The 23,064-nt window shown below is 34.0% G+C and overlaps 1 protein-coding gene and 1 pseudogene across 5 annotated transcripts in view; both read left to right on the forward strand.

Annotated features, from left to right (window-relative positions):
- The window catches only part of ZC2HC1A (zinc finger C2HC-type containing 1A), a 73,301-nt gene that overhangs the window by 21,643 nt on the left and 28,594 nt on the right, over positions 1-23,064 (forward strand). For 3 of the 5 annotated variants that reach the window (XM_077167047.1, XM_077167050.1, XM_077167049.1), the window contains exons 5-7: positions 876-1,024; positions 20,616-20,715; positions 21,337-21,436. In XM_077167047.1, the coding sequence (XP_077023162.1) occupies positions 876-1,024; positions 20,616-20,715; positions 21,337-21,436 (349 nt within the window). The remainder of the gene's footprint in view (positions 1-875; positions 1,025-20,615; positions 20,716-21,336; positions 21,437-23,064) is intronic. The other 2 variants (XM_077167048.1, XM_077167051.1) reach the window with 1 other exon arrangement.
- Positions 1,407-13,364, forward strand: LOC143688762 (cytochrome b-c1 complex subunit 7 pseudogene; annotated as a pseudogene).

Here is a 23,064-nt window from a genome sequence, read left to right on the forward strand (position 1 = left end):
TTAAAGGATATCAAAAAGCAAAGCTGTTGAAAGAAGTTGAGATTTTTAATGTGTGTAAACTTTAAAGGATAAACTCCCTATCAAAAAGCAAAGCTGTTGAAATAAGATGAGATTTTTAATGTGCTAAATTTTTATATTTTGTATTTATTCCAGTGTCTTATTTAGTTGAGATTTTTACAGTGGTACGAAGTTTGGTTCTGCTATGATTAAAATTTTAATTTTAAGAGAAATTTTATTTACAGTATGCATTGTATATTCTGCCTTTTGGGATAATGTTTTATTTTGGAAATATTTGCTATTTCTTTCATTTGATTTATGTTAATTAGGTATATTTTTATCACTTCTTGCATCTGTTTGGCTCTCTAAGTGAATAAAACTGTATAAAGTACATTAAATTATTGCTTGACAGTCTCTTCTAATTAAAACAAGATTTTAATAGATGAGCCCATATTTTTAAATGTGTTTTAATTTAGTATGTTATTTTTAGCATAAATTCCCCTAATTAGTCTACGGTATGAAAAAAATGTACATGATGAAACATATGGTTCTAAGGAGGCATAAAAAACATTTTTTCTCTGCTTATTCATTCTAATGAACTGAGAATTTAGATTTTACTTGTTCTCCATTATTTTTTCTCCTCTAATTTGATTGTTAGAGGGGAGAAAATTGGAATGTATCATGTACCAGTAGATGTTAGCCCTTAAAAGTCTCTACTAAGTTTAGATAGGTGAGACAGGAAGATTATAAGAAATGGGAGTTATTACTTATCAGATTTTACTTATGTTCTTTGTCTTGAATTATTGTTCATAAAAAGTACATGCTTTTTGTCCCGTTTCAGGTATTATGTTAGTAATCTGTTTCTGTTCCTGTTTTAGATTATATTCAGTGTCCGTATTGCCAGAGGAGATTCAATGAAAATGCAGCTGATAGACACATAAATTTCTGTAAAGAACAGGCAGCACGTATTAGTAATAAAGGCAAATTTTCTGCTGATAACAAAGGAAAACCAACTATCCGGCCACAGGTAAAAAATGCTCAATTTTAAACATTTCTACAAAGATAAGAAAATGGCTCTTTGAAATTCATGATGTGCTTATGCTTTGTTGTTTTCTCACTTGTTAAAATCTGTATATTACTGTTTAGGGATTTAGTGAGAAATTAGAATGGCCAGTTGAGAAAAATTGTTACAATTAATTTGAAATGGACTTGAGTTAGCAGGAGCTCAAAAATATACTGACTTAAAGAGGTTATAGGAGAGAAACCTAAGAAAATAAGTTAAAGATAGGTGAAGTAGAGTAAGCAGTGCTTCGCTCTGGGGTCACAGTGACAAACTGACCTGCTGTTGCAGCATCAGGCCAGTGGCTGGATAGTATTACAAGGCTGCAGGGTTCAATAAACTGGGGTTAATGTGAGATGATACAGTAGCTCAGAATGAAGATGTAAAAGAAGCCATAGGAAGGCATCCTGAGAACTTTTATAATGACAGAGTGTTTTGTTTTGCATTTAAGAGAGCACTTACCTGAGCATGGTGACAGCAGATCTTGCTTTAAGAGCAGTGGACAAAATATGAGGAGAATAAATTCTATCTTGAACCATACCTGAAAAAAGTTATTTGGAAAAGAAAAGAGAGAGGGGAATAGGCAAAGAAATAATCATGTAATTGAAATGATTCAGCTCTCCCTAAAGTACTTTTATGAAACAAAGTAACTAAAGCTTACAGAGGTTAAGCAACTTGTGCAAGGTTGTTCATTCATAGGAATAAAATAATGTATAACTCCAAAATTTAAGCTAGTAACCATAGTGAAAGTTGTATTATGAAAAAGATATTTGTTGCAGCATTGTTTATAAAAGTGAAAAATTTAGAGCCATGTAGAATTTTAAATAGGATACAATTAAGCACATCATTATAAGTGAAAAAGAAAAGTATGTTTATAAAGATCACTTTAAAACTTGGAAATTTCTTCTGTTGTTTAAGTTAGGTGAAAAAAGAAAGAAAAAAAGATGTAAGTAGGGTACATAACTAAAACTCTAAACCAACTCTTAATCATTAAAGAAAAACTGTGAGGAGAGAGAGGAACAAGATGGTGGCATAAGACACTCTAGGCTGCCTTTCCCTCACAGAATCTTCAAACAACTAGCAAAAAACTGGCAGAACCATCTTAGAACTCTGGAAAATAAGAGGTTACAGTAACTGAGTGCCCAATCAAGAAAATACAGCTCTAAGAAATGGTAGGAGAACTTCTTGGTGCCCTTGCTATTTCCTTCCCCTCCATATCCCCAGCATGGTGTGGAGCCAGCCTACATTCCCATTGTGGGCCCCTAACCCTGCTTCAGAGAGAGCAGAGTAACCCCTACACACATATGTGCTTCCTCTATATCAGCAGTATGAAAGACTGAACCAAGAAACTCATCTCTGACTCTCCCTGCAAGCAGAAACAGCTTGTGGACAGCTAAAGCAGGGTAAGGAACAAGTAAGACTAAATGGCCTGGGGCAAAGGAGTACCTGCTGTAAGACATAAAATAGACCCTTGGGATGGGAAGAAAGCATGTCATAGGGAGAAGAGGATGAATTTGAATTCTTGTAATCAGGAAGTACAAGCTCAGACCAAGAACCAGGCTGAGAAATGACAAAGAGAACCCTGTACTTCATATTCGCCTCTAACAGAATTTCTTAATAGTAGGGCTAAACTCTGCCAACCTAAAGTCAGTTTGCAAAGACTGAAAAGTTTTTTTGTGTTTGTTTTTGTTAGCTCCTACACTCAAGGAAATCTCTGTCCTATTACTAGCTGGATGCACACTTAAGAATCAGTTCAAGGACCACATCCCAGAGTTAACAATGAAATGCAGTATTCTCTAGATGGTTTAAACAGCAGATTGGAGCTGGCAGAAGAAAGAATCACTGAGTTCAAAGACAAGAAAAACTGAAAGTATTCAGGCTGAGGAGCAGAAAGAAAAGAATGAATGAAAAAAAGTAAACAGAAACTAAGAGAACTGTAGGACAAATTCACGTGTACAAAATGTGCAATATGGAAACCCAGTGTTGTAGTTTGCAAGCTGCCATAATGCATTATACCAGAAATGGATCAGCTTTTAAAAAGGAAGGAATTCAGTAGGTTGCAAGTTTACAGTTCTAAGGCTGTGAAAATGTCCAAATTAAAGCAAGACTATAGAAATATCCAATCTAAGAAATCCAGGAAAGATACCTGGCTTCAAGAAGGCCGGTGATGGTCAGGGTTTCTCTTTCAATTGAAAAGACACATGGTGAACATAGCGACATCTCCTAGCTTTCTCTCCAGGCTTCTTGTTTAATGAAGCCCCCCCCAGGGGCGTTGTCCTTCTTCATCCCCTAAGGTCTCTGGCTGGTTTCTAGCTGCCTTGGCTCTCATTGCTATTGGGGCTCTCCAGCTTTCTCCAAAATGTTTTCTCTTTTAAAGGATTCTAGTAAACTAATTAAGACCTAACTGGAATGGGTAGGTCACATCTCCCTCTAATCAAAGGTTAATACACACTACTGGATAGCTCTATGGAGATAATCTAATCAAGTTTCCAACCTATAGTGCTGAATAGGGAATAAAAGAAATGACTGCCTCCACAAGATGAAACAGAATTAAAACATGGTTTTTCTGGATTACATAATGTTTTCAAACCAGCACCTCGGAAGGTGAAAGAGAAAGGGCAGAAGGGATATTCAAAGAAATAATAGCAGAAAACTTAATAAATTTAACAAAAGACATAAACAGGTACATTCAGGAAGCCCAGTGAACCCCAAACACAATAACTTCTTAAAGAACCACACTGGACACAGTAATCAAACTTAAATGTCAAGGACAGGGAAAAGAATTCTGAGAACTGCAAGAGAAATACAATGAGTTACGTACAAGGAAATCCCAATAAGAATAATAGTCTCTCATCAAAAAACCTTTGAGGCAAGAACTCAGTGGGATGAAACATTTAAAGGGCTGGAAGAAACACAGTTGCTAACCAAGAATTTTATATCTGGCAAGACTTTCAAAAATGAGAGATTAAGACATTCTCAGATAAACAAAAGCTGAGTCCTCACCACTAGAACTGCCCTATTAGCAATGCTAAAGAGAGTTATTCAAACTTAAAGGAAAGGACACAAGAGAGTGCACTGAAGCAGTATGAAGAAGTGAAGACCTCCAGTAGTCATCTGAGTGATTATAAATGCCAGTACTATTGTATGTGGTATGTAACCCCCCATTTATATTTCTTACATGTCCTGAAATGCAAATGCATAAAAGTGATCATAAATCCATGGTTTCGAAAGTACGATGGATAAAGATATAATTTGTAACAAGTAAAACAGTTGGAGGGAGATGGGATTTTAGGAATGGTGTATATGTATGCTATTGAAGTTAAGTTAAAATCAAATCAAGCATAATTGTTATAGAGATTTGGGTTGTTATATATTGGCCCCATGGTAACCATAAAGGAAATATATAAAAAATGTATGCAGAAAGAAATAAGAAGGGACTCAAAAACAAAAAAAAAACAACATTAACATAGGTACTAATGGAAAAATTAAGGGACAAAAACAAAGTATGACTTACAAATATCAACTATCAAAAAAAAAATAGCAGAAGTAAGACCTGCATTATCAGCAGTTACTTTAAATAGAAATGTTCGAAGCTCTCCAGTAAAAGGTTGACAGAATAGGTAAAAAAGCATGACCCAACCATATTCTGTTTGCACTAAAATCACCTTAAATTCAGAGGCACATGTAGTTGAAAGTGAACAGGTGAAAAAAATATGCTATGCAAATAGTATCTAGAAGGGGACTGGGGTAACTATACTAAGATCAAATAAAATAGACTTTAAGGCAAAATGACTGTTATGAGGGACCGAGAGGGTCACTAGATTGATAAAGGGGTCAATTCAATAAGAAGACAACAATTATTAATATATATGTACATAACAGCAGAGTCCCAAAATAGATGAGGCAAATATTGACAGATTTGAAGGGAGAAGTTATAGTTCTGCATTAATAGGAGACTTCATTTGACACCGCTTTCAATAACGGATAGTACATCTAGACACAAGATCAATAAGAATGTAGAAGATTAAGATTTAAATCAACTAGACCTAACAGACTTATAGAACACTCCCCTCAGAAGTAGCAGAACATTCTTCTCTAGTACACATGGATTATTCCCCAGGATAGACTATATGTTAGGTCACAAAACAAGTCTCTGTTAATTTTAAAATATTGAGATCATGTAAAATATCTTCTCCAACCACAGTGTAATGAAAGTTGAAATAAAGGTCTAATTGAAAAATTTAACAAATATATGGAAATTAAGCTACATATTCTTAACCAATGGATAAGAGAGATCACAGGGTAAATTAGGAAATATCTTGAGGAAAATGAAAATATAACATAGCAAAACTTAGGGGATGTGGTGAAGACAGTGCTGAAAGGGTAATTTATAGCTCTAAAGTATAAAAAAAAGATCTCAGATCAGCCATAACTTCACAACTGGAGGATCTAGAAAAAGAACAAACTAAATCCAATGCAATCAAAAGGAAGGAAATTAAGATTAGAATGGAGATAAATGAAATAGAGAATAAAAACAATAGAAGCAATGAACCCAAAGGTTGGTTCTTTGACAATATCGATAAAATTGACAAACCAGACTGACAGAAAAAGAGGACACACATAACTACAATCAGAAATGAAGGGAGGACATTATGCTGACCCCACAGAAGTAAAAAGAATTATAAATGAACACTAGAAATAATTGTACAATTACAAATGAAATAGACAAATTCCTAGAAACACAAACTGTGACTCAAGAAGAAATAGAAGATCTCAATAGGCAAATAACTAGTAAAGAGATTGATTGATCAATTATCAGAAACCTCCCAACAAAGAAAAGCAGAGGGGCAGATGGCAACACTGGTGAATTTTACTAAACATTCCAAAAGAGTTAACCCAATCCTGCTGAAACTCTTCAAAAATTAAATGGCACAGAAGTTGTTTGTTGTAATTGAGAAGTTTTGGTAATGGATAGTGGCAATGGTAGCACAATATCATGATTGTAATTAAACCACTGAATTATATATTTGAATGAGGTTAAGGAATTTAGGTTGTGTGTATGTTATTAGAATAAAATTTAAGAACAAACCATAATACTCTATTACTGTAATAACAATAGTGAGCCAAAATATAAACTATGGCTCATAGTCAATAGTATATTAATATTATTTCAATAATTGTAACAAAGGTATCACACTAATGCAAAATGTTAATAAGAGGGAAAACAATGTCTGAGAGGGATTTGTGGGAACTCTGTATTTGTGCATGATATTTTTTTGTAAATCTCTAACTTCTCTAATTAAAAAACTAAATTAAGAAAGAAAGACTGAAGAAACATACAAAGATATGTGAAGGAAGAAAGACCAAGAAGCACAAAGATAGGTAAAACAGCTTCAGAGGTAACTAGAGGGGTAAGAGGAGGGAGAAAGTAACAATATAAATACACATTTGAAAATTCAAATAAATATTAAATGTTTCCATATTATATATGAATAATATACATGATGCAAGGAAACTTGGGTACAGATCCTAACAGCTACTTTTGAATTTTTAGGCAAATGACATTTCATGTATATAAGCTTTTATTTCTCATCTCTGAAGTAGTGATCTGCTTTACTTGATCATTGTGAGAATCCAGAGAAAAGATGTATATGAAAGTACTTAGTAAACCAGAAACTATATAAGAGTTTTATGATACAAAATTATTTTTTGAAGTACTATTTCTATTTTTCTACTACTATTTCTAGTACTGTTGTTTATCATAAAGCATATTGTTACACAGAAACACTGATAATATATATCAGGCTTTCAAGCAAATATCAGCTCTCAAAAAACCTTGATTTCTAAGTGATTTTTTTTAAGTACAGTAAATCTTGCAACAGTAAATAATCTGTTTCTGTTATTTATGAATAAAATGATGCATAAAAAGACCCCTTAAAATTTGGAACCTCCCTCACACCATCTGATTACTGTCTTTTTTTTTTGGTTACTGTCTTTTTAAAAATGTTGAACAGAGCATATCATTATCATCATCATTGTGGGAAAGCACAAAGTAAATGTAATTTAAAGAATTTCCAAGAAGCATATCAAACAGCGCATTTCTTTTGTTTAGATAGTTAAGAACACCAATATATTTTTGTTTGCTTTTTAAGAATAAAATAGCTGTGAAAAGGAAATACAGTAGAATCTGTATATTTCAACACTTGGTACCAAGTGATTGTTAAATGTGAAATCCAGGTAGTTGATAGTTTCCACTATAATTGTAACCCCTGCTCCGATCAAAATAATAATATAAATACCTTGCTAATCTTTTAACTATAGGCGAAAATGAGTTCTATCATTTGGAAGTAAAACTTCCATTATTCTTCATTTGGGATATTAAGGCATGGTTGTGCTAAAATTCACCCTTGAAGAAATACCAATCTGAAAATGTCAGTATGTGCTAAAATAAAATATCTTCATATTCTAAGATAAATGATTACATTGAAGTAATCCATTTATACCTTAAGTCCTGAAGTAATTCTTTTTCATCATATTTGACTAAGTTGAATGACCTTCATAACTATAAATGCAGTAAGATATGTATTTTATTCTACATCCGTATTCAAAATGATTATTCTAAGAAAAAACTTTGCATTAATATGGTACCTTTGTTATAATTGATTAAACAGTATTAAAATTGTACTATTAGCTACAGTCCATAGTTTACATGGTGTTCTAGTTTGCTAGCTGCCAGAATGCAACACACCAGAGACATATTGGCTTTTAATAAAAGGGGATTTATTTTGTTAGTTCTTCAGAGGAAAGACAGCTAACTTTCCACTGAGGTTCTTTCTTACATGGGAAGGCGCAGGATGGTCTCTGCTGGCCTTCTCTCCAGAGGCCTCTGGGTTCCAATAACTTTCCCCGGGGTGATTCCTTTCTGCCCCTCCAAAGGCCTGAGCTGCAAATCAGCAACAGATGAGGTTCAGGTACTATTGTCTCATGTCCACAGCAACAAAACTAGGTGCCCTCACCTGACCAAGTTGACAACTGAATCTAACTACCACACATGGGGTATAATTTTTCCCATCAGCTCTTTGCATTAGTGTGTTATCTGTGTTATAAGTCATGAAGGAATGTTTTTATAATTTATCTTTTACTTTTTATTCCACTAACATATATGACTTAAAATATCCCACTTGAAACCACATTCACATTCAGTGCTGTTAATTACACTGTCCGTATTGTACTGCCATCACCATCCAGTTCCAAACTTTTACAAATCAATCTGAATAGAAATTCTGTACAAAATAGCATTAATTCCCATCCCTGCCCTCAGCCCAGCTGCCATTGACCTATATTCTAGATTCTAACTCTCTAGGATTTTGCTTATTCTAATTATTACATATCAGTGAGATCATACGATATTTGTCATCTTCTGTCTCACTTATTTCACTCAGCATAATGTCTTTAAGGTTAATCTATGTTGTCACATTTCAGGACTTCATTTCTTTTTACAGCCAAATAATATTCCATTGCATTGCATGTATATGCCACTTCTGTTCATTCATTCATCAATTGATGGACACTTGGGTTGCTTCCATCTTTTCGCAGTTGTGAATAAGCCACTAAGAACATTGGTGTGTAAATATCTGTTCAAGTCCCTGCTTTCAATTCTTCTGGGTGTGTTACTTACAAAATTGCCAGGCCATATGGTAATTCTATACTTAACTTTCTGAGTACATGCCAAACTGTCTTCCACTGTGGCCATTTTACATTGCTATTTCTTACCTCCATGGTTTCTGATGAGAAATCTACACTTAGCCTTTGTGTAGATCCCTGGTATGTGTTGAATTGCTTTTCTTTCAATGCTTTCAGAATTCTCTTTTTCTTTGGCATTTGACATTCGGATTACTATGTGTTTCACAGTAGGTCTGTTAGGATTTATTCTGCTTGTGGAATGCGATATATAAGAAATGTAACAGCTTTTATAAAGGGAACAGCTTTTATAAAGGGAATTCATTAAGTTACAAGTTCACAGTTCTAAGGCTGTGAAAATGTCCAGAGTAAGGCACCATCAAAAGGTTACCTTTACTCAAATAGGCTGATGCCATCCATAACACCTCTGTCAACTGGGAAGTCGCATGGTGGCATCTGCTGGTCCCTTGCCCATCCAATTTCATAGGATGAAAACATTGCTTTCATCCTATGTTTCCTGTTGGGGGTTCCTCACTTGGTTTCTCTGTGGCTGGTTTCATCTCTGGCTTCGTTTGATTTTCTCCAAGTTCTGCATTGTTTAGCATCTCATGGGAAGACACATGGCAATGTCTGCTGGTCTCTGCTTGTGTCTAGGCATCTGCTCTCTCTGTTGGCACTCCAAGCATCTCTGAACATCCATGCCTCTGTCGGTTCTCCAAGCATCTGCATCTGAGTTTTATCAAAAATGTTTTCCCTTTTAAAGGACTCTAGTAAACTAATCAAGACCCACTTTGAATGGGTGGAGTCAATCTCCATCTAATCAAAAGGGCACACCCACATTGGGTATATCACATCTTCATGGAAACGATCCAATCAAAGTTTTCCACCCTAAACAATAGGTCTGCCCCACAAATTGGATCAGGATTAAAACATGGCTTTTCTGGGGTACATAAGAGTTTCAAACTGGTGCAACCTATAACATATCTTTGTGTGGCTCGTATTGCTACTTAAATACCTGAGACACCACTTACTTTTTTCTCTTCATTTCTCTATCTGTTCTGACTATGATTTCAAATTCTAGTTTGCTGATTCTTTCTTCTTGCTTATTCTTTCTTCTGTCAGTCTAAATCTTTTCTTGATATGCCTCTAGAGTATTTTTAATCTCCATTATTTTACCTTACATCCCCACAATTTTTGTTTCTTTTTACACTTTCAGATTTTTCTTTAAGCTCTTTCAGTGTCTCCTTAATATCCTTTATTTCTTTATCCATATTTTCATCATCTCCTTGAATTGATTTAGAAGATTTGTATAAATTTCTTTGATTAGTTTCAAATTCTTTGTCTCTTCTGATGTTTTAATGTGTTCCTTGACTGAATCATACCTTCCTGTTTCTTAGTATGGTTTGTAATTTTTTGCTGATGTCTAGGCACCTGATTGTCTTTATTCTGAAGGTCATTTTCTCCTTGTTTAGGATTTTATTGTTGATGGGCTTATGTTAAGGTTCTTCTTTGATGCTTGGTCCAGTTTATTCTGTTCCTTTATAGTAGTCCGTGTTAACTATTCAGCTTTTCTCAGCTCTTCTTCATCTGATTCTTGCCCTGTACATGCAGTACAATTTTTAAGATTGTACTTTTTCTGCAGTTGTTTTACCTCCAGGAAAAAATTTATTTTCCTGTATTCCTTCTCTGGGAATTTTGATCTGTACTTGTTTTTATGTAGAATATTCTCCCAGCTTCTATGGTTTGTTTAAATTCTTTCCCTCACTCAGCATCCCTTTTCCTTTCACTTTTCCCTTCTGGTACCTGTTCTGTTTTAGAGGAGTTCAGTTACTACCACCCTCCCACTCCCCACTACACACATTTTTTTTTCCATGGGGCTTTTCTGCCTGAAAAGCACCCTTTTAGAGTATCTTGCCCAGGGACCCAGATGTGGTCAATCCAAAAGGAAACTCTGTTTTGTACTTAGTAATCCAACCAACAGAAACTGGATTGAATATGAATATTTCTTGTCAACAGTTATGCCATGGTCTCTCTTTTTTTTTCCCCCTAAAAAAGGGGCCCTTTTATATGTGTCATTCCTGTTAGCTATTTGTGTTCCATCCGGGGTCTCTGCAGACTTGGGTCCCTGGGCTTGAATATGCATAGTGTTCTAACTTGCTGCTGAGAGTGGCTCTATAGTCTTCATCTATGCCAGGAGGCACCCAGCCCATGCTGCTTCTGCATGACTCTCAAGATGGGTAGGACTAAGTGAGGGGGTCGAGTTTGGGCTGATGGCTCCAGGAAGAATGTCTCCTTCCTGATCTTGAAGATTACTTTTCTTTTTATTTGATTTAGGATTTATGCAGTCCTTCTCCAGCCTCTATCATCCTCCAGAGTACTAAGCAAGTGGAATTTATTCTTTTATTAGCTGATCCTGAGGAGAGAATTTTCCAGGGGATGTCTTATATCACCATGTTGCTGATGTCCATATTGATTATTTTTAAAAACAGCTTATTAAGATATAGTTCACATAAAAAACAGTTCACCCATTTAAAATTACATTTAGTATTTTCGCAGATATGAGTAGTCAGCCACAGTCAATTTTAGAACATTTCTGTCACCTCAGAGAAACCCTGTATCATTTAGCTATTGCATCCTTTTTCTCTCTTTCACCACATCACAGTCCTAAGCAACCAATGATCTGTTTTCTGTCTCTGTATATTTCCCTGTTACAGACTTTCAAAGGAAAACGATTGTATAATATGGGGAATTTTTCCACTGGCTCCTTTCATTTAGCGTAATGTTGTCAAGGTTTAGACAAGATATAGCATGTCTTAGTACTTCAGATCTTTTTATGGATAATTAATATCACATTTTGTTTAACTATTTGTCATCACTGGGTGTTCAAATTGCTTCTCCGTTTTAGCTATTACGAATACTGCTGCTATAAATATTCAGGTGTGAGTATTTGTATAGGCAAATATTTTCATTTCTTTTATCTGTATACTTAGGAGTACAGTTGGTAGATCATGTGGTGTAACTCGCTTTAATTATTTGAGGAACTGTCAGACTTGTTTTCCAAAGTAGCTGCCTCATTTTACATTCCCACCAATAGTGTAAGAGTTCATTTTTCCACATTCTTGACAACGCTTACCTTTTTTTTCCTAGCCTTTAGTGGGTGTATCTCAGTATGGTATCTCATTGTGGTATTGACTTATATTTGCCTGATGACTAATGATGTCAGGCATCTTTTCATGTGTTTGGTCATTTGTATATCTTTTTAGAAATGTCTGTTGTACTGATCTATGTATTGTTGACTTCAGGATGTTGAACCAACTATTCAGCCTTTTTATATGTTGCTCAATTCAGGGTGCTAGTGTTTGCTGAAGATTTTGCATCTATATTCACTAGAGATATTGGTCTGTTATTTTCTTGGGATACCTTTATTTGATTTTGGTATCATGGTAATTAATATATTAGCCTCATAGGATGAGTTAAGAATTGTTCCATTTTTCTTCTGTTTTTTTGTAAGAGTTTAAGAAAGATTGGTATTGATTCTTAAATTGTTTGATACAAGTCAGTAGCAAAGTCACCTGGGCCTGGGCTTTTCTTTGTGGGTAGTTTTTTGATTACCAGTTCAATCTCTTCATTTGTTATAGGTCTGTTCAGATCATCTTTTTCTTCTTGATCCAGTTTCAGTATTTTGTCTTTCTAGGAATTTGTCCATTTCATCTAAATTAATTTGGCATACATTTATGCACAATGTTTTTCCATAACCCTACTTTATTTATTTCTGTAAGAACACTAGTAATATCCCCTATTTCATTTCTGAGTCTGGTAATATAAGCCTTTCTCTTTTTTCTTTGTCAGTCTAGTCAAAGATTTGTCAGTTTTATTGGTCTTTTTAAAAAAAACAGCTTTGGTTTCATTAATTTTCTCTACTTTTTGCTGTTTCCTTCTTCATTAATTTCTGCTGTAATCTTTATTATTCCATATTTCCCTCTATATACCGCTTTACTTGAATCCCATAACTTTTGGTGTATTTTGCCTCTTTTCGTTCATCTTTTTTTTAGACATCTCTTTTCATTTCTTCTTTGACCTATTTGATATTTAGAAATGTGTTATTAAATTTGCACATATTTGTGCATTTCCTAAATTTTTTTCCTGTTAAAGATTTCTAATTTCATTCCACTGCAGTTTGTATTATTTCTGTGCTTTTAAAATTATTGAGCTTTGTTGTATGGCTTAGCGAATGGTCTCTTCTGGAGAACGTTCTATATGCGTTTGAGAAGCACACATATTCTGTCATTGTTGAGTGAAGTGTTCTATAGATGTCTCTTAATTCTAGTTGGTTTATGTTGTTATTTCTTAGTTGGTCTGTCTAGTTGTGCTATTCATTGTTGAAAGTGGAGTATTTAAGTCTCCTGCTATTATTGGTTAATTATCTCCTCTCTTCATTTTTCTCAGTCTTTGCTTTAATTCTTTGGTGTTATGTTATTAGTTGCACACACACATACACACACACACATATATATTTCTTCATTTTTCTGATAAATTTGCCCTTTTATCATTATGAAATGTCTCTCTTTATCTCTGACACCCCTTTTTTTTGTTTTAAAGTCTTTTTTGTCTGATATTAATGTAGCCACACAGCTTTCTTATGGTTATTGTTTATATGATATATATTTTCAATTTTTTTTTTTTGTTTTACCTTAAATCTTTTTTGGTGTCTTTGTCTAATTTTGATATCAGGATAATACTGGACTCATAATGAGTTTGTAGTTTTTTCATCTTCTATTATCTGAGGGATTTGTAGTGATGTCCTTTTTTTTATTACTAATATTAGAATTTGTATTTTTTCTTATTTTTATTTTCTTGATCAGTTTTTTTTTTCCCTTGGTCAATTTAGCTAGAACTTTTTCAATTTTACTTAGTTTTTTTAAAGGAAATACTGTTTGGTTTCCTTGTACTAGCATTTCACTAGCTGTGTCTCATAAATCTCAGTATGCTGTGTTTTTATAGTTATTCAATTCAAAATATTTTCTAATTTGTGATATCTCCTTCTATTCAGAAGTGAACTGTAACTTTCCAAGTATTTGGGACTTTTCCAGATGCTTACTTTTGTTTATTTTAAATTTAACTTGTTCTGAAAATATATTTGGTAATATTTCCATCTTATTGAAACTTATTTTTGTGGTCCACCATATGGTTTTTTTAAATGAATGTTCCATATTACATGAAAAAAAGTATATTCTGCAGTCATTATATATAACGTTTTATAAATGTCAGAAATTTAAGGTGTTGATAGTATCATTCACATTTTATGTCTTTACTGACTTTTTGTCAAGCTGTCCCATCAGTTACTATGAGAAAATGGTGTCCTCAACTATGATTGTGACTTTTTCTGTATCTCTCCTTAGTTTTGACAATTTTTACTTCAAGTATTTTGAATTTCTCCTATTTGGTATGTTTACCTTTATAAATTGTTCTATCTGCTCCATTTATTGACCCATTTGTCATTAGGAAGTGTTCCCTTTTTGTCTGTAATAATATTCCTTTATTGAAGTCTATTTTATCTGATCATGTAACTTTTAGCATAGTTGTTACTTTCTTATCCCTTAAATTTATTTTTGTCTTTGTACTTATAGGGTATTGCCAGTAGACAACCTATAATTGATATGTATGTATGTGTTTGTGTGTGTGTTTGTAATCAAATCTGGCAATCTCAGCCTTTTGATTGAAGCATCTAGGCATTTACATTTAAGGTAATCATTGATGCAGTTGCCTTTAGCTTTGCCATATTGTTGTCTGTTTTCTCTTTTTCTCATTTATATCTTGATTCCTCTGTTCCTGCTTTCTTACCTCTTTTGTCTTAATCAAAGGCATTGTATTTTCTCCGTTGAATTTCTAGCTATAGCTCTTTTGCATTATTTGTTTTAATATTTGCTCTAGGAATAACAAAATGTCTTTAACTTATCCCAATCTATGATTATTTCTATGTATCTCTCTCTATCCTTAGTACTATTGTATGTGTGTGTGTGTTTGTGTGTAGTATATGTAACTCTATAGACATTGTAAACCATCAGTTTTATCATTTACTGCTCTTCATTCCTTGTACATCTAAGTTGCCATGTTTTGTCATTTCCCTTCATCGTGAAGAACTTTCTTTAGCCTTTTCATAGTGCAGATCTTCTGGCAATGAATTCTGTTTTTCTGTTATCTGAAATTGCCTATATTTTGCCATTGTTTTTCTCATTACATTCTGTCTTTTTATTCACCAGTATCTTATTTCCCTTTAATTTTTGTGCATGTATTCCTTTACTTCTTTGAATGTATTTATAATAGCTGTTTAGAAGTTCTTAACTACTAAATCTGACACCTGTAAAACTTGTAGTCAATCTTTTATTATTTTCTTTTTTGATGAATATGAAGCACATTTCCTGTTTCTTTTCTAGTAACTTTTGGTTAAAAACTGGACGTCATAGATAATATATCAATTGGACTCTGTTTTGTTCTTCTGAAAAAAGTATGATAATGTTTTTCTCTGCTTTTTTTTTTTTTTTTAGCTTTAGTATGCTGTTAACCCCCAAGTATACAGTTTGGAGGTTTTCCAGTACTGTTCTTTTAATGGTTTTCTAGTCTTTAAAATAGTTGTTTTTTTTTCATAATCCTGCTTTTGTAATTGTTATATGCACAATGGTTGTACAGCCACTTCTCTCTTCTACCATTGAGTTTTTAACATTTTATTGTATGTTTAATTTATTGAAATTGGCTCTTTTTTTTAAATTTCCTGTGTTATTTTTTATAGTTTTCAATTCCTTTTAAAAGTTGATTTAGGGCGGGCCGTGGTGTCTCAGCAGGCACAGTTCTCGCCTGCCATGCCAGAGACCTGGATTTGATTCCCAGTGCCTGCCCATGAAAAAAAAAAGTTGATTTATATTTCTTTAATTGGGGTAAGCATAATTGTTTTATAAAGTGTGCCTAATTATATAGTATCAAGTGATCTTTGTAAGTATGATCTACTGTTCCCCCCCCATGGTTCCTTATGTCCTTGTGTCCATGAATATTATTGACTGTTCACTGCTCATTGTCCTTAAAAAAATTATTCATGAGGATTAATCGTGTGAAGAAGTGTCTTCTTCCAGAGAAGATTTGCACTTTTTCTTCTAGGTATCTGTTCTAGTTTGCTAGCTGCCGGAATGCAACACACCAGAGACAGATTGGCTTTTAATAAAAGGGGATTTATTTTGTTGGTTCTTCAGAGGAAAGACAACTAATTTTCCACTGAGGTTCTTTCTTACGTGGAAGGCACAGGATGGTCTCTGCTGGTCTTCTCTCCAGGCCCCTGGGTTCCAACAACTTTCCCAAGGGTGATTTCCTTCTCCATCTCCAAGGGCCCGGGCTGAGCTGCAAGTGCTGAGATGAGGAATGCCAAGCTGCTAGGCTGTGCTATGTTGCGATCTCTCATTTAAGCACCAGCCAATTAAGTCAAACGCCACTCATTGCAGCAGACACGCCTCCTAGCCAACTGCAGATGTAATTAGCAATAGATGAGATTCACGTACCATTGGTTTGTGTCTGCAGTAACAGAAATAGGTATGCTCACCTGGCCAAGTTGACAACTGAATCTAACTAACACAGTATCTAAGAATACAAACCATCAGGAAGCCTTCTAAATTAAATTTTTGGCTTTTGTTTGCTTGACTGGCCCATAGTGCAAAGCAAATTTATACAGTAAATCCATGTAGTGGCATTTGGATGTCACAGACAGAATATGTGAAAGAACAGCTCTGTTAGAGCAGAGGCCTGGAGGGAGAGAGAGAGGAGAATGAAGGTGGCAGAAGAGGCTTGGGTTTACTCATCCTAGGCTCGCATGAGGATCCATGGAGGGAGGCAAAGAAGAATACATGTGGGTCCCAGGCTCTGCCTTTATTGTGACCCAGAGGGGAGGAGTAGGGCTTTTCCGTGGAGATTGGCAGTTTAAAAACACAAAAAACAAAAATAGCTTGGACCATTTGGAGTAGGTACAGGCAGCTTTTATCATCCAAACTATATGGAGATGCAGTTCCTTGCTAGCAAATTACAGGGCTGGAAAGAGCTAAAGTGACAGGGGGTCATTTTGATAAGTAGCAAGTGCTGTTTGGAGAAGCTAAGGGCAGCTCTTAACCATCTAAACCATATGGAGGTACGTGCCTTGCTAGTTGTGGTTATACCCAAGGCAGGGATAGCTAGAAGGAAAACTTATGATTAGGCAAAATTACCAGGCAAAAATAAAATTTCTTTGTGCCTTTACAGGTGCTCAGACCATTGTTACAATCTCACATGGTTTTGACCTGACAGTTCCTTTTCCTGTCATCTAATATTCAGTGCTTTTAAAAAGTGATTTATAAAATATTTTCCTGAGCATTTTTAGTTTTAGTTGAAGGGTTGGTCCACATAGTCTAGTCTACCATTTTATCCGAAATGGATGTAATCCCTATTCTTTAAATTTTTTCTAATCTCATTTAAAAGTTTTTGTATGTATACGTTTTTACTAAGGAAATTTGTTACGTTTGTGATCCTATTTAAAAACACACTAGAGAGCAGTTAGCAAATAACTTATTTAATGAATGAAAGAAATATATATTGAATATAACTGATAAAGATAAAATAATTTGTTCTTTTGATCATTAAGTGGACTTATACAAAGTTGCTGACAGCTGGAGTTATCATGATAGTCTATTCATAATACAGGTCAAATTTCACCTGGATGCTGTAGACCAGCTAGATTAGTACAGCTTAGTAACGTAGAGGTCAGATGATCTAGGTCAGAGGAACAGCAGGTTACTGAGAATATGTTTGTTTTAAATAAGAGGCATTCAGATTTGGGTGAGGATTTTGTAAGGAAACTAAGATAACTAGTTCTTGTTGAAAGTTATAAGAAACGTTAATAGATACAAATACAATTGGTGAGGTTCTTGGTATCTCAGATAATCATTTTGACTAAAACTTAATATCTCAGAAAATCATTTTGATACCTAATATGGAACTTAATCATTGAAGAAATAGCATGAATTTTCGTTTCCTATATTATATACTGTATCTGCAAATCTCTTATAAATAGAGAGGGGAAGAACAAAGCATCTTGGGAAAGGAATGCGCTGCCTCCTGAGCATTTGTAAGCATTTAAGTGAACAATAATAATTCTTAGTATGTACATGAAAATCTTTGGTCCCATGGGTACTGCTACTAGGACCCTTTCTATCTGTGCCCTCCCTAAAGACTAGAGTTCTCAATATGTAATATGCCACACCTGTCTCTTTTGTTTATGCTAGTAATTTTGTTTTTTAGTGATAGTACAATATGAATGGGTCACTGGTCTTGTTCTTAATTTGATTTTATTGGCCTTATTTTTAGTCATGACTTTGGTATTTTGAAGTTTATTGTTAGGTTTTGTTTTCCACATTACTGTTAGTTTTTAAATCTTTTTAAATGTCTTTTTAAATCTCAGTGGAAGAGACTGGTTACTCACCAGATGTCCTTTAAAACCAGAAAGAACCAGAAATAGCCCTAGCTTTTCAAAGAAACAGTGTCCTTATATGGCTTATCTCCCAAAGTCTACTCATTTGTTCATTTGACAAACTTCATTTGACAGATTTCATTGAAAGTTTTCTAGTTGCCAGGTATTTAAGAGATTTCAGTTTCTGGCAAAATAATGCCAGCTGTGAATGGCATTTTTAAAAAAATGTGTGGCTCTTTTACATATATGTATATTTAAGTTTACATACTTTTAAAGGCTATAATGTTTGACTTTAAAATTTTGTTTTTAGACAGCTATTTTTTGTTAGAAGTGCATTTTAAATTTTATGTTGGTTGTTGATTGTAAAATATGATTTGATTTATTTAAATTAGGCTTACAACCAATTTTTTACATAAGTGTTAAGCAGTCTACTTAATGTATTTGGCTAAATCCCATGTACACATGCAAATATAATTATCACCTGTACTAAGAATTGCTCTGCTGTTAAGTTGTAGTGTAAACCTGAACATATTTATTTCCTTTTTTATCTTTTCAAAGTCAGTTTAGTCTCTCTTTATTTTCTTCACATACATACAATCCATAAATGATGTACAATCAGTGGCTGACAGTATCATCACATAGTTGTACATTTATCACCATGATCATTTTTAGAACATTTACATCACACCAAAAAAACAAATAAAAAGAAAAAACTCATACATCCCATTCCCCTTGCCCTTCCCTTTCATTGACCACTAGTATTTCAATCTACCCAATTTATTTTACCCCTTATCCCCCTCTCTATTATTTATTTAAATTTTATCCATATTTTTTTACTCATCTGTCATACCCTGGGTAAAAGGAGCATTGGACACTAGGTTTTCACAATCATACAGTCACGTTTGAACATATTTATTTCTTTATGTTGGACCAGGTGATTGATGAGATATTTTCTACTCAGTGAACTGAGCAAAGTTTCGCTCAATTAGGAGAGAGTGAAATGAAATTACTAGTGATATCTAAAAGGCAAGCCACCAGGATTGAGGCTGGAAGAAAGGAATTCAGGCAAAGGTTTTATTTTAGTAAGAAGCAGAACCGCCTGGGCAGAGTTTCAAGAGAGAAATGACTGCACTGAAGTGGAGGGGGATAGGGTTTTTATAGTTTGGGGTTAGGAAGTTGGAGTCAAGGGTTAGGTAGGTTTTTATTGGTTGGTTTTTAGAAGCCGGGGACTAAGTTGGGAGTTGGCAGCCTTCATTTGGTGAAGTTTAAAATGTAAATGCTGCCTTAGTTATGCAAAGTGATAACGGATGCAGGGCAGATATTGAGTAAGGGGAGTTTACTGCATGAGTGCACCTCCCAGAGGGTGAAAGTTGAGTAATGAGAGTTTATCACAAGAATGAAGTTGCTGGAGGGTAAAAAGGTGTGGGCTGGGTGGAGGAAGCTTTTTGAAATATTTGCCAGGGGTTGGTCACATCATGGGGAAAGGGGTTCTGTCCTCCAGGCCTAACAATATCCCTCAAGAGAGTGGAGAAAAATAAAATTAAGCAATGTAAACTGAAATAACCAGTCTTATTTCAATTTCAACCCATATTTCATTAATTTAGCATAGTCTGATAAAGGACTTACACTTAATTTTGATGAAAACAATTAGTTCTTTCTCTTCACATTAGGGAAATCTTGTGAAACAGCTATGTATTGAAATTTGGCAAGACTGTAATCTTAGGAATTTTTTTCAGTAGGAAATATGGTTGGATTATATATGAAATAAAAATCATAACCAAGGACATATAAGTATCTTCACCTTTAAAGCTCTTCCATCAAGTGAGCATAATTGGTTATTTCTAAAATTTCCTACTAATATTTGTTTTCCATTTAAAATCTTAACATTGAGGATATTTTCTCTGTTACACCTGTTTTTGGGGTATAAATTGGGAAAAGTTGCTCTTATTTTAGCAATGGGAGACCTGGGGCAAACTCTGTGTACACAGTACACTACACCAGTTTTGAGTAGGAACATATTTGGGGAAGTCTCTCTCAGGTGACAAATTTTATGCTGCACTTTCTGAATTTGGGTAATTCAGTAGCTAATAAAAAATTGTTCATTTAAGGGAACTGGAGCTTTTGAAATGCTAGTTTAAAATCTGTAATAAAAAAGTGATGCTGGGGATGCAAGGGTATTTCAGTGGTACAATTTCCTCCTGCCATGTGGGACACCTGGGTTTGATTTCTGTCCCATGTATTTCCCGAAAACAAACAAAAAAAATTCAACAAACGGTGCTGCAATAAAGAGATACTAACATGGAAAAAGAATGAAATGTGACCCCCACCATACAGCATACAAAGGAAAAAAAAAAGTGGTGCTGATAAAATGTTTTATTTTTTTTATTCTCATTACTTTAGTATAAGCCTCCTACACTGAAAAAGTCAAATTCTCCTGGAACTACGTCATCAGGATCTTCACGATTACCACAACCAAGTGGCACTAGCAAAACTGTTGTAGGTAAATGAGACTCATAAAATAACTTGATTTATTTCACACAGGGTTGGTAAAGAAGCAAATGAAGATAAAATGGTGTATTCTAGAAAATTAAAAGATTTATAATTAGGAAGAGGTATGCAGGGTGAATAATAGTTTCTGGGTAGAAGTAAAGTAACTTTCAAAAGTTTCTTCTGTTACATATTTTATTGTTTTTTTTTTAAATTTTTTTTTAACTTAAATGTCTACCCTTTATAGAATTATTGATGTATCATCTGTTCAGAAATCAGTCCAGTTCTTTTTCTTGAACGCTTCTTTGACCACAGAATTTTCGATATTTATCTTAGTACCTCATATGCTTCTTAATTTTACCACTGTCCTTAATGAACAAATTTTAATGGTTGGAAGAAGATATTGACCACTAAGAGTTCCTTTATTTGTATGTAAATTGAAGGAAAGAAAATAAAGCAAAGTAGATGAGACTGAATTAAGAATGTTCCCTGGAAATTTTTTTCTTAGTTGACAACTTGCTTCGATTTATTGCCACAAAGAATATTACAGGCATTGTTCTCTTTATCAGATGTTGTGTTATATGTAATTTTCTTTTTAGAGTGTTTTTAAAACTAATACCTTTTTTATTATGAGGTGTGCCTTCAGGTAAAGTGTCTTCAGTTAGCAGTTCTTTGGGAAACAAGCTTCAGACCTTATCTCCCTCCCATAAAGGGACAGCAGCCCCTCAAGTAGGGTAAGTCTATATTGAATTTTATTAGCAGTATATATTTAAATGATGTTAAGGTGTTATTTTACATAGATAATTGGCTTTTTTCATTAAGTTTAATTTTTCTATCTTTTTTTTTTTCCTGTCATGGGCAGGCTCCGGGAATTGAACCTGGGTTTCTAGTATGGCAAGTGAGAATTCTGCCCCTGAGCCACCATTGTACTGTCTCGTTAAGTTTAATTTTATATCTAAATTATTTGCCTTTAACATATTGCTGCTCAAGAGCATGTTCACTATTTGAGAGTCTAAATTATTATAATCATTTTAGATAATAACCTGGTGTCATTTATTTGAGCCGTAAAACATTCCTACTTTTGATTAAATAATTTTACTTCTAGGAATCTAAGGAAATCATTTGAAATACTGAAATCATTTAAATACACTATGTATCAGGCACTGTTAGTCTTTTAAAATAAATTTTTATTGATACAACCCTATTACATAGAATGAGAGAATCAGAGAAGCACAGTGATTTTTGAAGGCCCCAACTCAATTAAGGAGTTGGAACCTCAGTACAAATTAAGTTCTATTTGGCTCTAAACATTGGACTCTTTTCACATGTTTAAGGAGACAGAATCACCTATGTGTTTAGTTCTAGTTGAATAGTAGAGTTGAATTATAAAACTCTACAAAGGACTTTATGCAACCTTGAAATATATATAAATTTTAATAAGATGCTTATGCTGTAGATAGAGAAAAATGTACCATACGGATCTCCATGTATCACTTGGGAACTTTATAAAAATATATGTGGGGGTGAAAAAAGGCCAGTAAAGTATACCAAAATGCTAACTGTTGTATTAAGAGTGATTAGTTTCTTTTTATTTAATGCTGTTTTATATTTTCTGTCTTTCACAATTTTACACATAGCTTTTGATGAGTTAGGAAAGTTATATTTTCAACTATCTATTTTAATGTGGGAAAATGTCTTATTGCACTAGAGATTATCAGTAAGATTAGAACAGGTTATCAATAGAATAGTAGACAGATGGTTGAAAATTTAAAAGTTTTCATCTCCCAGGAATAAAAAACTGATTTTATCTTTATTTGATTTTCTTCTGTACTGAGTCAACTTATTAAATATTTAACAAAGATATATACATACCAATATGCGTGTTAATTTTACAAAGCCATTTCACCATTTCAGAGAATTGCCTTTGTTATTAGGTTGTAGTGTTTGTTTATAGTGTTTATGTTTTCATGTACAGTTGATTATGATTAAAAGGCCAATGTTTTTCAGTACGTCTCATCATACTGGTGCTTTTATCAGTTGAAAATATTAAATTGTACTCTTGACAGGGCATGCAAAACTGTTTGGTAAAATGAAAAGGGCCACTAACCTTGGAGTAGAAAACTAGGCTTCTAGATTGAGCTGTGTCACTGAATAATTATGTGGCTTTGGGCACATCTCTTCTCTATTTCACCCTGACAGCATTCTATGATTCTGTGTTGACAATTGATCTAAGAAAATGTGACCAACCTTTATATGATCCCTAAGAGAAAGGGTGTTCTACTGAAAGCAAGGATTTTGAGCTCAGTAATTCTGTAAGTTATGTACTGCTTGTAATAAAGATTAAAAATTTCTGGGTGGAAGG

This window comes from Tamandua tetradactyla, chromosome 6 (genome assembly GCF_023851605.1).
Source record: "Tamandua tetradactyla isolate mTamTet1 chromosome 6, mTamTet1.pri, whole genome shotgun sequence".
Classification (NCBI taxonomy): Eukaryota; Metazoa; Chordata; class Mammalia; order Pilosa; family Myrmecophagidae; genus Tamandua; species Tamandua tetradactyla.